Consider the following 16249-nt stretch of genomic DNA (forward strand, 5'->3'; position numbering starts at 1 on the left):
CCGACAGAAGTGGTCGGAGGATGGGGGCTCAGAGACGGAGAGAATGCCGAGAGTGGGAGGTGGAGATGCGGATCTCGGAGAAACCAACCTCGGTCAGGGTGGCGAAGGGGGAGTGCATGGTGGGGATGAGGTGGGCGATGAGATTGCGATCGACGGTGGCCATGACCTCATTGCTGACGATGAGGAGGAGCGAGTTTGGGTGGATCGGAAGAGAAGAGCTAGAGAAGGGAGTTGAGGGCCAGTGTTGGTGTCAGGGTCCGACCGCCGGCGAGCGGATCTCATGGTGGAGAGGGAGAGGCGCCATCGGGTCCTCAGAGAGACAGAGAGAAGGAGAGAGGGAGACTGAGAGATAGAGAGAAGGTCTGGGATGAATATTAAATATTTTTAATATATATATTATATTATATTATGGGTCTCGAGTCTGAATATTAAATATCTAGACTCCACCCGTTTACATTATGGTTTATCCAATCCGGATCTAAATAAATAGGTCCAATACTAGTATCAGATTCCAGACCCATCGGATAAATATCTGCGGGTCTTGGGCCTAGACCCAGCCCAAGTGACAAACCTCCATCGCAGGAGCATAAATTGCTTCCACGCATGCCTTAGCTTTAACTTGAAAGGGAGGCTGTTCCCTCTGTTAGTTAAACTGGGAAGATGATGCAGCTTTCCCTGGTGATGACTGAAACAGGTCATGGGTGTGGGTTAATAAATGCTTGGGAGAGCGGACCAATGTGACTGGGTCTAATCTTTTGGGAGGAATGATTATGTCAAAATAATAAATTAATATTTTATATCCCAATGAGAGAAGGGGCATCCCAACCGTTTCCTTTTTGTGAGATAACCAGACCAAAATGTACCGAGACTCTAAAACTCATCCACACGGAGAGAAGAAAAAAATAAAAAATAAAAAAATAAAAATAAAAATGAAAGTAGAAGAAAATTGAAAAAAAAAAAAAAGTAAAAATAAAAAAAAATTAAGAAAGAAAAGAAAGTAGAGAAAAATAAAGAAAAAAAAAAACAAGGAAGAAAGAAAAGAAGAGAAAAGAGAAAAAAGATAAAAGATATTTATCGCATGACCAAAATTACAGGACGATACAGAACAGCTGAAAATCTCATTCTATAAAAAAATTGAGACGCTTTCTATTTCATAAAGAAATCAAAACACCTTCGTCCCATTAAATTTAAAATCTTATAATAGATCAGTAGAATGAGCACACAACTTCGTAGGAAACAAACTTAGATCAAAAATCCTTGAAGTCAAAGCATTGCCGCCACTGCTGTGTGGGTAACAATGGATATGAATACTAATTAAATAAAAGGTAAATCTTAGCCTCTGATGGTTCAGACATTTTGTCTAAAATTTGTTTTTTGGCTCTTGGTTGATGTGCTGCTTTTGCTTCTCTCAAAATCTTTGGTGAAGATGGAAAATCAAGTGAACCCACTGACAAAAAGAGAGAATTTGCATCGCGCATCATTCACAATAGGCTGCACAAAGCTTCAGCACAAATGTCCACCCTCACCAGGGCTCAGAAACATTCGGTACAAATGATCTAACTTATCCTAGTGCATTATAATTAATATCTTTCTTCAATTACTCCAAAGACCTTCAGTTTCTTGAGACAGATGAAGGCAAATACATACTTTACCAGACCATTTGTGTGACGAACACTGGGACACTAGTTAGCTGCACTGCTTTTGTGGCAGGTCCCAGCATTCCAAGCATTCAGACCTGCAAAGATCTCCTGTCAATGATCTGGTGCAGCTGTTAAAGAGAAATGATGTTAAAAGAGAAGCCAGCATGCATCTCAATGCTGAATGAATTGGTGCTCACTGCCATCAGAAACTTTGATTTTCACTTAGTGGAGCAGAACCAAATCCATGTAACAGAGTAAGAGGATAACATTTCAAATATATAATGAGATGTCCAGAGTGATTGTGCTAAACACGAATGTACCATATGTGCCAAACAAATGCCATGGGTTCTCAGATCAATTAACCGTGACATTAAATAGAAAAATTTCAAACTTATGCAAGATAATCCACAATTCACCCCCAACATTGCAGTAAAAAGAGAAGCAGAAGAGGATTTAAGACCAGCTGGGGAGGATATTGGTTACAAAGTCTTTGGTGTAACTTCCTAGATCAGTTCTCATAAAATTACCTATGATATTCATAGTCTATACTATGATACAGCATATGATAAAATCACAACTGTACCAGGATAGCATTATTAAATCAATGTCCGTGATAGTAATGCATCAGTCACTGCAACTTACAACTACCTAATCCCACATTTTACAACTATTTGATCACATCTAACTGGAACAGTAAAAACAAATCCTTGCAACATAATTTAAACAGTTACAAAATTAGTTGACACACTACACTCGTCAAAAAACAGATCACATCTTACTCCAACCAAAATGTCAAAAAAGAGAAGAAAAATTCTAATATCACCAGCCCAACTATCCTTACCAACCTATATGGAGGACACATTATCTTCAGCATGCTTTTAAACAAGCACTTCCATCTCTGTGGACTTTGTCCAAGCAATTAATTACATTGACTTCGCACCAGGAACAATGTGTTAGTGATGATATTAGAATCCTATAAGGTCAAAAGCCGTTAATAGATAACTGGATACCATCTATTCGGGTTGGAATAAGATGCATCATTGGAAATAACTGACAGTACATTCTATTGTAATTTCTTCCTCTTGCTTGGTCCAGGGCTCTCGTCAAGCACAACGATGTCATCATCATCACCATTGTCTTCCACTTCTTGAGGATTCAGTTGATCACCGATGTCAAGGCTTGAACAAGGCTTCGTATCATGAATATTGTCCATCATTTCTGACATTTCAGATAGTTTTCTCTTTGTCCCAGACCTGTCTGGGGCTGTCTCAACCTCATCTGATTTCTCTGCCAGTTGTGCAGTTGATGTACTCTCGCCATTGCTTACAACCCGAGTGTCTTTCTCAGTAGGAGTTACCCATCCAGACAGGACCATCCCATCAGGTTCTTTCTCCTCATCAAACTCCTCCCTGCAAATTTCAGCAAAGATATAGATCAACCAAAAAAAAAAAAAAGGAATTTCTGGACTTGATAGAACCTCCATTACCAGAAGTGGGTGCGGCTGCGGGAGCAGATAAGAGTGCAGATATGTGGTTCTCTTGTTTTTTTTTAAAAAAAAAAAAGAAAGAAACGAAATGAAAACATTTAGAAAGCAGATGTCATAAGAAGTTTCTGGGGAGATTATGAAGTAGGTACACCTTCATAAGTGGAGATTCCTTCCACTCAAAGATAAAACAATAACTCTATTTGGAAAGGTAAATGGTGCATATACAAATCTGGTAGCTTTGTAATCCTCCCACAGAGGAACTCCAAAAGTTGCTCCTAATGATAAAGGTGAAATTTATCCACATGTATTGCACTAGAGAGTTTTACATCAATGAAGTTGATCTTCTCATTTGGTCCATGCCATGAATTCACCTTTTTCCTGCAATGATTGCTTTTGTTTTTAGTGCATTGAATGCATAGGTTAGATCACGACTTCTAGAGTTGCTCTTACCTTCCTCTATTCAACATTTATTCAGAATTTTTTGAAAATTTTGGAGTACCAATACTTAGCCTTGGCATGGCAAGGTTACTTTACTGTGACTTGGGTGTCAGATTCAAAGCCTGAAAATAGCCTCTCTGCTGCGAGGGTAAACCTGCATACATCTAACCCTCCCTAGAACCCATAGTAGTGGGAACCTCAATCACTAGGGCATCCTTTTTGAGTGCCAACACTTCTGAAATCTTGAATACCATATAAAACAGCATGATCCTATGAAACTCAAAAACTAAATTATGCTTACATCAGCTAGAAGTGCTGGCATTTAGAATGGTTTTTTGCAGTGCATGATCGAAAATAATAATAATAATAATACCTTATTGCGACTGGAGGCTATTTGTCTGCTCGCAATTGGTAGCCTGCAGTTGCAATTGAAATGCAAATGCCAAAAATAAGTGATTGGATGCCGGAAATTGCAATTGCAGGTTGCAATTCAACCGTCAAAAAAAATTATAAATTGGAACTACAGCCAAAATTGGTCACAATTCCAATTCCAAAAATCCTTGCAATTTTGAGAAATAATATTGTAATAAATAGGTAAAATATAATCATACTATAGACATAGTATTATGATATTATGATCATATTATATTATTAGCCATATTATTATATTATAATAGTAATATTACAATAATAATATTATGTATTATATCATAATATTATGATATTTATATCATAATATATTACTGTTATACTACAATAATATTGTCATAACATAATATTATTATAATAATATATTATGTTAAAATATTATTATAATAACATTACATTATTACTACAATAGTAGATAATATTAATAGAATATTACAATAATGTTATGATAATACCATTATTACTAGAATATCATGTATTATTACAATATTATAATTCAAATATAATATTATAATACATCTAATTTCATATGGCAAATAATATACAATAATTATCAGTTATCATAATGCACATGATGAATAATGTCTAATCATTATAGCATCAAATTAGTTTATATTCATAGAATTACTATAGTAATTATTCATATCTTAGTAAAATAGCAATATTATTTTCTATAATATTATAAAAATAACATTATAAATATTACATTATAATTACAAAAACAATCAGTTCACGTTTCTCACTGGTAGGTAACCTAACCAGCTCAGTTAGAGGGTAACTAATACCTCCGTCCCCATCAAACAATCAAATTGTTGTAAATCATCCACAGTTTTTCAATTACAGACAACTAAACAAGACTCCCTTTCCTACAATTGCAATTCTAATTGCAGCCTACATTTGAATTGCATGCAATTAAACAGCCCAATGATGACCCTATAATTCTTAAATATTTTACTACTACGCATTATAATCCAAAATGTCTTGACTATTTTAGCAAAAGCATCACACTTATTTCTCTTTTTTTTAGTGCAATTATGGCATCATGTACACCACATCTAACCAATGGTGGTGCCCCGAAATTGTGACACTGAGATGTGGAAATTGCCATATACTCTTTTTTGCTTTGGTAGAATAAATTGCCGCATACTTAAAGGGAACTCCCCTGACAAGCATGAAAGGTTTCCATTATATCCTCATAATAGCGCAAAGCAATTAAAATCCAATTTCCAATAATTAATAAACCCAAGCTATTAAAAAAAAAATTTCCAGAATTTCTTGTTCATAAGAGTCTTTACATCTAACATGCTTCAATCACTAATTAAATAAACTTTAGTAGCCATACTCGTTCGAAGCTATATCAGTAAGATCAGTTCTCATTGTAACGATATGCCCATAGTGGTATCCCGTCAGCAACTAATTCTCCGTAAGGAAAGCAGAGACGAAATAATGAGCTCAATAGCCCAGTAAATAATAAGCACCTTAACTAGATAATTCAAGTAAAAATGTAAATAAGTATTTTCAAAAATAATCATATATCCAAAATATCCAATACTGCTCAAATGTTAATATTATATTCATCTGGGAATTCATATATAAGTGTTGTTTACCAAAAATAAGCATAAAAACAATTTTTTTTTCATTTAAAACAGAAATCCAAAATATCTAGTCGTGCTAAAGTCTTCATATTCATATTCATAAGTTTGATTTGAAATCATGATGTTCAATTCGGCAGCCTTTAACTATGATCATACTTATTCCCTATGGCTAAACCAAAGAGCCACACTAATACCCTATGGAGTAGGCCAAAATAACCACATATACCTTGTGGCGTGGGCTACAATACCATCTTTAGACTCTATGCAAGGCCAAAATAATGAGCTCTGAAATAATCAAAGTGCTAATGCATAACCCTCAATTGGCAAATTCTAAAACATAATCAGGCCGAGAGTCCAGATCTGATCTGATATATATCAGAGCTTTTCTTATATAATGACATATATATAATCCAATCAAAGTATGATATACCATATAAGATTAGTAGATAACATAATAATATTCCAAAAAACATTACTTCAAAATTACATGTTTATTTTCGGTTGAAAACATAGTTCCATAAAATTCATAAATCAGGTTATAAATTAATTTACAATTATTTGATGTCAAAAGTAACATGTGTTTAAATGAAAAATATAGAAAAGGTATATCATTACTTACCTTCGAAAATACATACAAATCCAAATCATTTGCTGAAAAATTCCCTACAGAACCTTGATTAAAAGAATATGGCATGGTACCCTTTTCTGGACCTCTTCTTGTCTGGACAATTGCACCCTACATGGATGCAAGTCCAGTAATTAAACAACACGGTGATGGAAATCAAAGCAATGATGGAAAAATATGAGGAAAATAGTGGAGGAAGGATAAGGCCAGCTTGGCAACAGCATCCTGATCCAACATGGGCAAGCAAATTAGTCAAATCATAGAACCAAAGTCAGGTGTGAGTATCAATACAACAGGGATCAATAATGACAGTCCCGCGATATGCAATGAGGGTCGAGGTGGGAGCCAATATGCTGCCAAGTCACTAAGGCAACCCAGGAGACCCCACGCCAAGGTCAACCAAGGTCATAGGTTACAGACCCTCCAGGGCCCACCCAACATTACAAACATAGAGAGAGAAGAGGAAAGAAAAATACCGTCATATGAGGATGTAAAACAAGAGGTCAGTGTCTAGGAGGCAGTGGTGGCCAAAGGACCATGATCCACGATGTCGATGCATAGTAGCAAACAACCAGCAATGACGCGTGGGTGGCCAGCGAGAGAATACAAAAACAAGAGTTGGGCCAAAATAAGGGGTATCAAAGGGGCTCGACATTGATTTGGGTTCTAACCCGCTCAATGATGTCTGGGCTCCAACAAATGGTCATGAGAAGATGTTGCCATGCTCACTAGAGGTCCAGCAAGGTCCCTGACTTCAAATCATGGTGGAGGAAATAAAACAAGGATGAGAATCCAAAAATAGAGGAAACAATGGTCCTGGTTCAATTTTCGGCAATTCTTCATTGGAATCTAGGTCGATGACAATAATTCTAGACAGAAGATGGAGAAAGAGATTCCAAGGGTTGAGATGTTTGCCTCATCTCCAGCAAGCATAAACTGCAGTCCTAATGATGGTGGCCAACAACAATGAAAATTGAAAACTAGAGGAAGAAAAGGAGAGAAAAGAACAGAGACTTGGGGTGTAATGCATTTTAAGGGACGGATTTGGGAGATTAAATAGATCAACGGCCTTGCCAGTGTTGGAGATGGAGTTCATCTCCTTCTCAAACAAGGGTTCTTCTCGATTCCAGTTAGAAGGAGGCTGATTTGGGCCTCCCTCCAACACCAAATGGGCCAAAGCCAAGCCTCATATGAGCTAGGCCGGCTGATCAATGGACCAAGCCAAGCCTTGTAGGTAGAGATCCAAAGATTGGTGAGTCATAGGCTTTGACATTATTTGAGATAGGCAGAGTGGTGGTGACTTTGGGAGAGAATGGAGGTGGCTAATGAACTTCATTCTTGATAATGGAAAATGGACTAAGCATCAAGACAACCCAAGGTACCGGCCGAGTACGAAGAGTGCTGATCAAGTATATACCCGACACCAGACAGTCGATGGAATATAGTTTAACTGCTAGGGTGGAGACCAAGATTTGCCGACTCGAATCCAGACACCATGCTGGCCTGTCAGCGGTACAAATTGGTATGCCCCCATATTAGACCATACCAAGCCCGAACTGACACAAAAATAAGGGACAACTAAGAAAAGAGAGAGACAAGAGGGAGGAAGGGAAGGAAAGGGAGGCCGGCGGAGATGCCGATGGTGGCCACTAGAGGGTCGGAGGCCCTCGACAACCCTTCGACAGTCTCAGCGAGCCATCACCAGCGTTACCCTCTCCTTCTCTCCTCTCCCTCTCTCTCTCTTTTTCTTTCCTTTTCGCTACATTTTCACCAGCATTCCGAATCGAACATCCGAACCACATTGAATGGGCACCGCCACAGTTCGGCACGCCCCGAATCGCATGATTCTGGGCGGTTCAGCATTTCATGTAGACCGAGTGTAGACCAAGCACTATATGGAAGGCTAAGTGTAGATCAAATGCTAGGATGTTGATCGAGCATGAATTCAATACCAAGAGGTAGACCGAGTGGCATGAAACCTTGTGGATTGACATCTTAGACCGCATATCAAAAAGTGCAGAGACTATGAGGGTGCAAAGCAAGATTGCATAAGCTATCAACTGAAGCAAGACACTTAATGGGGTTGAGTTTTCAAAAGTGACTAACAAATGATTGCTAGGACTAAGAATGTGTGAAGTGGAATGTTGCCTAAAGTTCAAGAGTCATAAAAGAAATAGTAATTGCCACTTAGTAGTAGTGATGGCCAATATGGCATGAACAGGCAAGAATAATCATCAAAGTAGAAGCATGATAGTTGTCTAGGCAATTAAGGAGGCCACATATAAATACAAGATTGTAATAGTACAATGGACTTTTCTGCAAGGTCTGTCATATCGGTCAATACTAACACAGACCAAGCATACCATACCGATACGGAATAAGGTACCTATCGAGCATACCAATACTATAATAGGATAATACTGGTATACAGTCTAGTACTGAGACAGTGAACCTTGATTTTATGCTTAAGTTTCTTGCAATTAGTTTATCATTGTTGCCTACTCTTCATTGGTGACATCCTAATAATGAAAGTCCTTAAGGGTTCAAGGTAGTAGAATCCAGTCTCAAATCCATATCCCATTCTTCATCCTTTTTGTTGAGTAACTGATGGCACATCTATGCGTTCATCCAGCTAGCCAATCCATCTTTTCCCTCATCCTCATCCTCAAGGGAAATAGCCGTCAACAAAATTTCTATGATAAAAGTGTTATTGACTAGTCAATTTACTGTAGTATGCATATTTTGACATTGCACCCTGTGAAAGTCTTAGGAAGTAGAGAATTTAGGGAATGAATTGGCAACACAGTTGCAGATACCTAGCATTTCACATGGGATCTAAGTATGGAAGTAATAGAACGTAATAAACATCCCCTTGTTCAGAATTTAACTGATGCTAAAGCAAATGGAGGTGACACCATGACACAGAATGAAGTCATGAACCATACTGAAACCCACTTAATGTGTAAAACCTGCATGTGTCTGATGAATAGGTCACTCAAATAAACAGGAATTTTCAGTTCATGTTGCATGCAGATGATTAGAGCGCACATGACAGCATATATCTGTAGGCAAAGAACAACTCTTAGACTATTAGCTTCATGTTACACATATGGGTAATTAAGAATAAGTTGACATGACATGATATAAACACTGACCTGAACAATGTTTAGGAATATATGGTTACCAAAATAATATACAAATACAATTTCTAATAAGAACATCCACATCACCAACACCTCCCAAAATAACAAAGAGAAAGACAGATGCACGGGGCATGCGCATACAGATATACATATATATATGTATATATGTATATATATGTATATACATATATATACATATATATATGTATATGCATATATATATGTATATATGTATATACATATATATACGTATATATATGTATATATGTATACAGATATATATACACTCATGGTCATCAAAATTATGTATACTCGCTGTTTTTATGATTCTTAAGACTAAGTTGACATGACATGATATACATAATGACACAGACAACGTCTGGGAAAATATGGTCACCAAAATAACCTATAAATACAATGTCTATGAATATATGCGCGCGCATGCACACACATACATACATACATACAATGTCTGGGAATATATATATATATATAAAGCAGATGCAGATGCGTTTATGGGATGACAGGGGCAGCAAAACTAGCACCTACATGGAAACTCTATGCACACCATTGGGAACTTGGCCTTTCCCATAGCATTTAAATGTAGAGATTATAGAATGTTTTAGCCTTCCCAACTTTTGTGTCCAAGAAAAAAATTTGTTATTTGAGATCACTAGCTGTTTAGGACCTCCCTAATTTAGATATCCTTGTCTCAGACATTCCTTGAGAAATATGTTACTCGAGATAACTACCATGTAGGTATTCCAATGCTGCATTGAATTAACAATCCTTCAACCTGTTTCATTAAGCTTGAAGGGCACAATGTATTAGCATCCTTGAGATATTAAATGCTCTTAACACATTAATCATAATAATTTATTGGCACCTATCCATTTAATCAGCCTGACTATTTCTAACAAAACTGTCTAAATTTGTGTCCCATTATTTTATATAAGAGAAACAAAAGAAAATGGTAACATGGTCTGGGTCATCATTATTTTATCATGTCTTTGAAAGTGTTCACTTAAATGCATTTAGACAATTTCAGCAAACAGTTAGACCCTTATTATTTAGTTAAGCAATTAAAAAAATGACTTTATATGCCCTTTTTGAAATAAAAAGGACAGAATTGATCAAAATAAAAACCGTCCAAAACATTGCCATGTCATTTTGTTATTTTCTTCCTCCTTCCCATATAATTCCTATATATTTCAAATAGCATGTCAATGGAGTCCCTTATGTACCTCAATTTAATAATGTGCTTATTAATCTAAGTCCAACTCAAGCTTGTGCATGCTCCACATTATGCATATTAACATAACGGAGACCAAATGGAAACTGACAAATAAGACAGATCCAAATCTAGAGATAGCCAAAAGGCTATTATAAAAAGGAAAGGGAAGGCCCAGTACAACAAGGTTATGCATAAAGAATAGACACAACCATCAAAGAAAGACCTGTGTTTGATGTTTATATTGCATGACAATTCCTGCCGAAGGTCCTCAACTGTGAGCACAGTCCCACTGGTAACTGGAGGAGGAAGTTCTGCTAAAGCCTACAAAAAAAAATAGACAAGGATTATTTTTTTAAGGACCACCATAAAATAGAACTAGCTAAAGAAATCTATAAGAAAGAAATATTTTATAACCTTGTCAAGGTTCAATGCATAATTGGCAGCAACATCTTCTTCTAAATCGTCACCAGCCTCGAAGATGAGGGTTGAGCCATGCATTATCAATGGTAAATTCATGCCCAGTTTGTTTTTCACTATCTTCTCAACAAAGTCCCGTAACTTTGAGGTTCGAGTGTTTATCTCCAGAAGTAGGGGTGTCTGTTTCATATCATGTTATCCACAATTATATTACAGCATTGAAAAAAATATACGCACCCATAGAAACATAGAAAACAGTCAAACACCAAGATAAACATATGCATACACATATATCAAGATATAAGAATACCTCAGAACAGACGTAACAAGATTTATTAGCCTCAAATGGCTGTACTGGCATTAAGAGCATCTTTCTTGATGGATGTTCAAGACAATACGTCATCCTGACAAGTACAAAAACTATAACAGTAAGCATAAATTTAGCCAGCAAAAAACAGTTATAGGTTGCAAGCAATCAGAATCGATAAAGACAGATCCACATTTCCCAAGTACAACTAGGTGATGGAGCAGATATGAGAGTGAGGAACGATGAAACAATTAAAAAAATAGAAAACATGGAATAATACAAACTCAGTAACTGATCACAGCTAGTGTCAAACAACACATCTCATGTGACGAGAACTGAGAAGAATTAACTACCAAATGTAACATGAGCAGAGAAAGGTGGCACAAAGTAGGTCTGGGTATATTAGGACACACCTGTAGTTCTGAAAATCACCCTGGAGAACTTTGATTGCTTCAATTACGATCAAACCAGCAATAACAGCATTTGTTGTTGCGACAGCATGAACAATATTGCCAGCAATACCTTTAGCTTCAAAAAGACTATGCAAAGAAATGCCAAAAGAAGATGCCCTGACATTTGCAGCAGCAGTCACAAATTCCACAGCCAATTGGTCATCTTTGTCAAAAGCCAGATTCCCAAAATCCTGAATTTTAAAATCAAATAGGATCCAAGGTAAAACAATGGCAAAAAAAACTGATTAAAACTTCCTGAGAGAATGAAGATGGACCTTCTGTCGTTTTTCAATGAATAATCTCAGGGCCTCCAAAAAGATTCTTGAATTCTCAGCAAGACTCCAAACATCCTGAGGATTCTTTAGACCAAGAGATGACATAGCTGACACTGCTGACTCCTCAGTGACACAGTTCTTCTCCAAACTTCCATTTTGCTGGATAAGTTTGTCTGGCAATACATCTCTGACATAGACAGGCCTAGGTTTGTTTCTGTTCTTCCATGTTTCTTCATTAGCTAATGCAACCTGAATGTTGTATCCAAAAACATGATCATAAATTTTACGACCATACTGTTCAGGATCCTCATCCGCCCTTCGCTCAAACACATCTTCTGTAGGATTCGTTGAATTAGTGCCAGCACTGGGATGCACGTTAAGATCATTCTCCTGATTTTTATCTCCAAACAACTTTGCAAAAAGCAGGTCCTTTGCCCAAACGATACAGTGAACAAACTGCCAATGTAAGATACTGGTTTTAATACTAAATCAGCAGAACAAAAAAATTATTAAGAAGGAGTCAGGCATAAAGTGTGAATCTTCAAAAATCTAGCCGAGATGAAAATATAAGGCAAGATCACTATCTGTTAGTTATATAATGTCATAAGGCATCAACAATTTGGTTTTGCACTTTCAAATTAAGCACATTTCTAGAGAACTCTAGGGGAGAAAAATGCTGATATACATTGCTGATGAGCTTGTTCCAATTTAGAGTATCATAGCTTATCAACTATTAAAATTTAGAGGATGGACCTTTTGGTCCACATTGTTTGCAAAGAGTAATTTTTTGTACACCGCATCCGGTGTAGAAAAAATACACCGCCCCACCTGATTGGGCCATGTAGCCCCCGCTTTCCAACGCGCAGTTAATGCCTGCATGTCTACTTTTTCGGTTGAAATTTTGAATGACGAAAATACCCTTCTTCTGAAAAATTATGACATTCTGTGGCCATATTATGATATCCTGCAGTCAAATTATGACTTTCTGCACACATGATGTCATAAGGAAGGGGCATTTTCGTCATTGAAAATTGATGAAATTTTCAATGACGAAAATATCCTTCTCTCTTTATGATTTCTGAAAAAAATTATAACATCCTGTATACAAGAAGTCATAATTTGACCACGGGATATCATACTATGACTACAAGATGTCATAATTTTTTTAGAGGGGCATTTTCATCATTCAAAATTTAAAATAAAAAAGTGAAACTGCAGACATTAAATACGCTATTAAATGCGCATTGGAAAGCGGTGGCAATATGCTTAAATGTGATTGGGTGGAGCGCTTCACGTCAATTTTATTGCACCGCACGTAATGCACAAAGACTTTCTCATTTGCAAAAAGAAGGAAGAAATCTTAAATTACAACTATCAAAGGTATGTATACCCTATATCATTTATTTTTCTCTCAAAAAATATTATTCCTTTTCAAATAATAGAAATCATACATTATTTAAATAGGCCTATTACTGCATATTAGCAAACATAATTGATCTAAATCAGCATAGGGATCATTGATACAAGATCCCCATGTATACAAGTAATGCCAAGACACGCTTAGTGTGTCGTACAATCAAAATATTATTTTACTCTAAAATGAGACTGCACAATGCTGTATAGTCTCCATGCATGTAACCAATGCTGTGTCCTGCTTCTAGGTTGTGAGGCTTTAACAACCATGGTTTGTCGAACTGAACTGAACCACTCGGTTCGTCCCGTATCGAGCAAAATCAGCACAGAATTGGGATGATTCCACCCTAATTTTCAAAACAGGACTCGAACCGACCCGAATCAGTCTGAACCAAGCCGAACCACCCGGTTCAGTTTGGCCCTGCTCCACTTTTTTTTTGTTTTTTTAGTGGATGCTACGATATTGTGTCGGGGGGGTTTAAATGATAGTTAAAAAAGAGAAATCAGAGACTTCTCTTCCTCCTTGTTCTCTGTCGAAACTTTTCTTTCCCAATCTACAATGCAAACAACAAGCAAAATGAGGAGAACTCATCAATTAAAGGTATGCAATTCTCATCTTCTGTTTCTCCTCTTTCTCCCTCTTTTTTAAAAAAATTTAAAATCCATAACAAATAAAAAAATAAGAAAAAATCATGCCAAAATTTTTTATTTTGATATGGTTTCATTCTATGTTGTAGATCTATGGATGATCTACACAATAACACAAAAATCATTAAATTTTTTTAAATATATAATTTTTAAAATTAAAAATATATTTTTGAAATACAAAATTATTAAAAAAATAAAATTCAAAAATCAACTATGAAATCAAAATATTGTAGCCTACTTTCGACATAAATTTGATGTCTGTTTAATTTTTATGCATCCTATGCATAGTAGCCTTGACCTATATTTGAATGAAATTAAAAAATAAATAGTATTTCATGCATGCCCACTGTCTTAGAAAAATATATGTAGCATTCATGATAGGATCTACATGGATCTAAGGCCAAATTCATTTTTCATAATTTTTGATTTTTTTAATATTTTTTAATTTAAAACTATTTAAATAAATTAATTAATTAAAATTAAAAAAATAAAATTTTATTATTTTTTCATAATTATTGAACTGCTATAATTATTCAACCTTCAGGAATAAATCCATCAAGAAAGAAAAGTCGAAGCGTGACATAGGTTTGGACCACAAGCAGATGCTCTCGGGTCAGCATCATTGGAGATACAATTGGTGCAACATAGAGTTCAAGGGAGGGATAACTAAGTTGAAACAATACTTGGCTAGCAGTTATCTCAATGTAGCTATGTACCAAAAATGCCCACAAGAGGTCCATCAACTAATAAAGTACTTCGCTGATTTCAAAGCAGCAAAGGAACGACTTCGAAAAAGATAGAGATAAACCGTTGAGACGTGTAGCCACATTTCTCTCTCTAGAGAGTCAAAGGAAGCATCTATCCCTAATGATAAGGCACAAATTCAGGCTATCATTAATGCGACCTTCAAAGATCAGTAGTGGTTTGAAGAGTTGATCAAGCATAGGACTCAATTCGGATCAAGGTTTGCTGTACCGGTATCGGACAGCGTGCCGGTGCCGGACCGATACGGTACGATACCGGTACCGTACCATACCGACACACGATACATCCGGACGTACCGGTCCGGTACCGGTACACAATTTTTTTCGATTTTCAATTTTTTTTATTTTTAAAGTTAATAATTGATAAATACAACCTCAATATGGTATTATATTGCATATTATTGACATATTTGGGTTCAATTTGGAGTTAGGTTGCGGTACAAAGACTCTTGATCCAAAATTTCAAACATATATTTATTTACATTATATTTCAACTTTGTCATCTTAAAACTAAAGAAAAAATATATAAAATACGCATTAAAATGTATCTAAATATTTAAGTACAAAACACAATAACTGATATATGAATCTTAAGATGTACTCTGCATTTAATTTCTTATCGAGTGTTTGTGACGCTCGTAGATATCTGGATCATCAACATAGTCTGAAGAGACATCAGTCCAACCCTCTAGCCAAGCTGCACCGTACTCTCAAATATTAATCATCCCATAAGGCATCCTCTCTGGATTGTAAGACATCTCAGACCTCTCGCTAAAATTCTGACTCTGAGAAGTATCCTCGAGATGATGGTACGGTTGTGGAGGAGTCCATCCAAATATAACACTATTTTTATATATTTTTTATTTTATAATTAAATTTTTAAATTTAAATAATTAAAAAAAATATTTTTTTAATTTCAAATATTTGAAAAAAAATTAGAAAGTAGATTTAAGTAGTTTGAATCATTCTAAACATGATTCCCAAACTCTGATTTTTTTCTAAAATTTAAATTTTTTTAATTTTTAAATAAATAAATATTAAAAAATATTTAAAAAATATATAATTAACAAAAATTAATAATTTTGGTGTCATCGTGTAGATCTTCCAAAGATCTATCACATATAATTAAATCATCCCAAAATCACAAGATTTTGGCATGATTTTCTCTTATTTTCATTCTTTCTCATTCTTATCCTATTTTTAACAACAAAAATTAAAAAAAATATATTTACTAAGAAAATAATACATTATCTTACCTCCGGCCAAAGATCAGCCTCTCCTCGAACCACTCCTACAATTTGACGGAGTTTTTTTTTTTTTTTCTAATTTTTCGGAGGTCTCAACGGTTTCGTTGAGACCTTCGGACCCTCGGGAGTTCTCTGA

At 35.8% G+C, this 16249-nt stretch overlaps 1 protein-coding gene across 2 annotated transcripts in view; it reads right to left on the bottom strand.

Annotated features, from left to right (window-relative positions):
- Positions 1–2326: 2326 nt before the first annotated feature.
- The window catches only part of LOC105060449 (SUMO-activating enzyme subunit 2), a 44035-nt gene continuing 30112 nt past the window's right edge, over positions 2327–16249 (bottom strand). The window contains exons 6-12 of one of the 2 annotated variants that reach the window (XM_073260665.1): positions 12042–12497; positions 11728–11957; positions 11318–11411; positions 11005–11187; positions 10814–10911; positions 3938–3980; positions 2832–3049 (exon numbers count right to left, since the gene is read on the bottom strand). In XM_073260665.1, the coding sequence (XP_073116766.1) occupies positions 3038–3049; positions 3938–3980; positions 10814–10911; positions 11005–11187; positions 11318–11411; positions 11728–11957; positions 12042–12497 (1116 nt within the window). In that variant the 3' untranslated portion in view covers positions 2832–3037. Of the gene's footprint in view, positions 3050–3937; positions 3981–10813; positions 10912–11004; positions 11188–11317; positions 11412–11727; positions 11958–12041; positions 12498–16249 lie in introns of both variants that reach the window. The other variant, XM_010944165.4, reaches the window with a different exon arrangement.

Source organism: Elaeis guineensis, chromosome 7 (assembly GCF_000442705.2).
Source record: "Elaeis guineensis isolate ETL-2024a chromosome 7, EG11, whole genome shotgun sequence".
Taxonomy (NCBI): Eukaryota; Viridiplantae; Streptophyta; class Magnoliopsida; order Arecales; family Arecaceae; genus Elaeis; species Elaeis guineensis.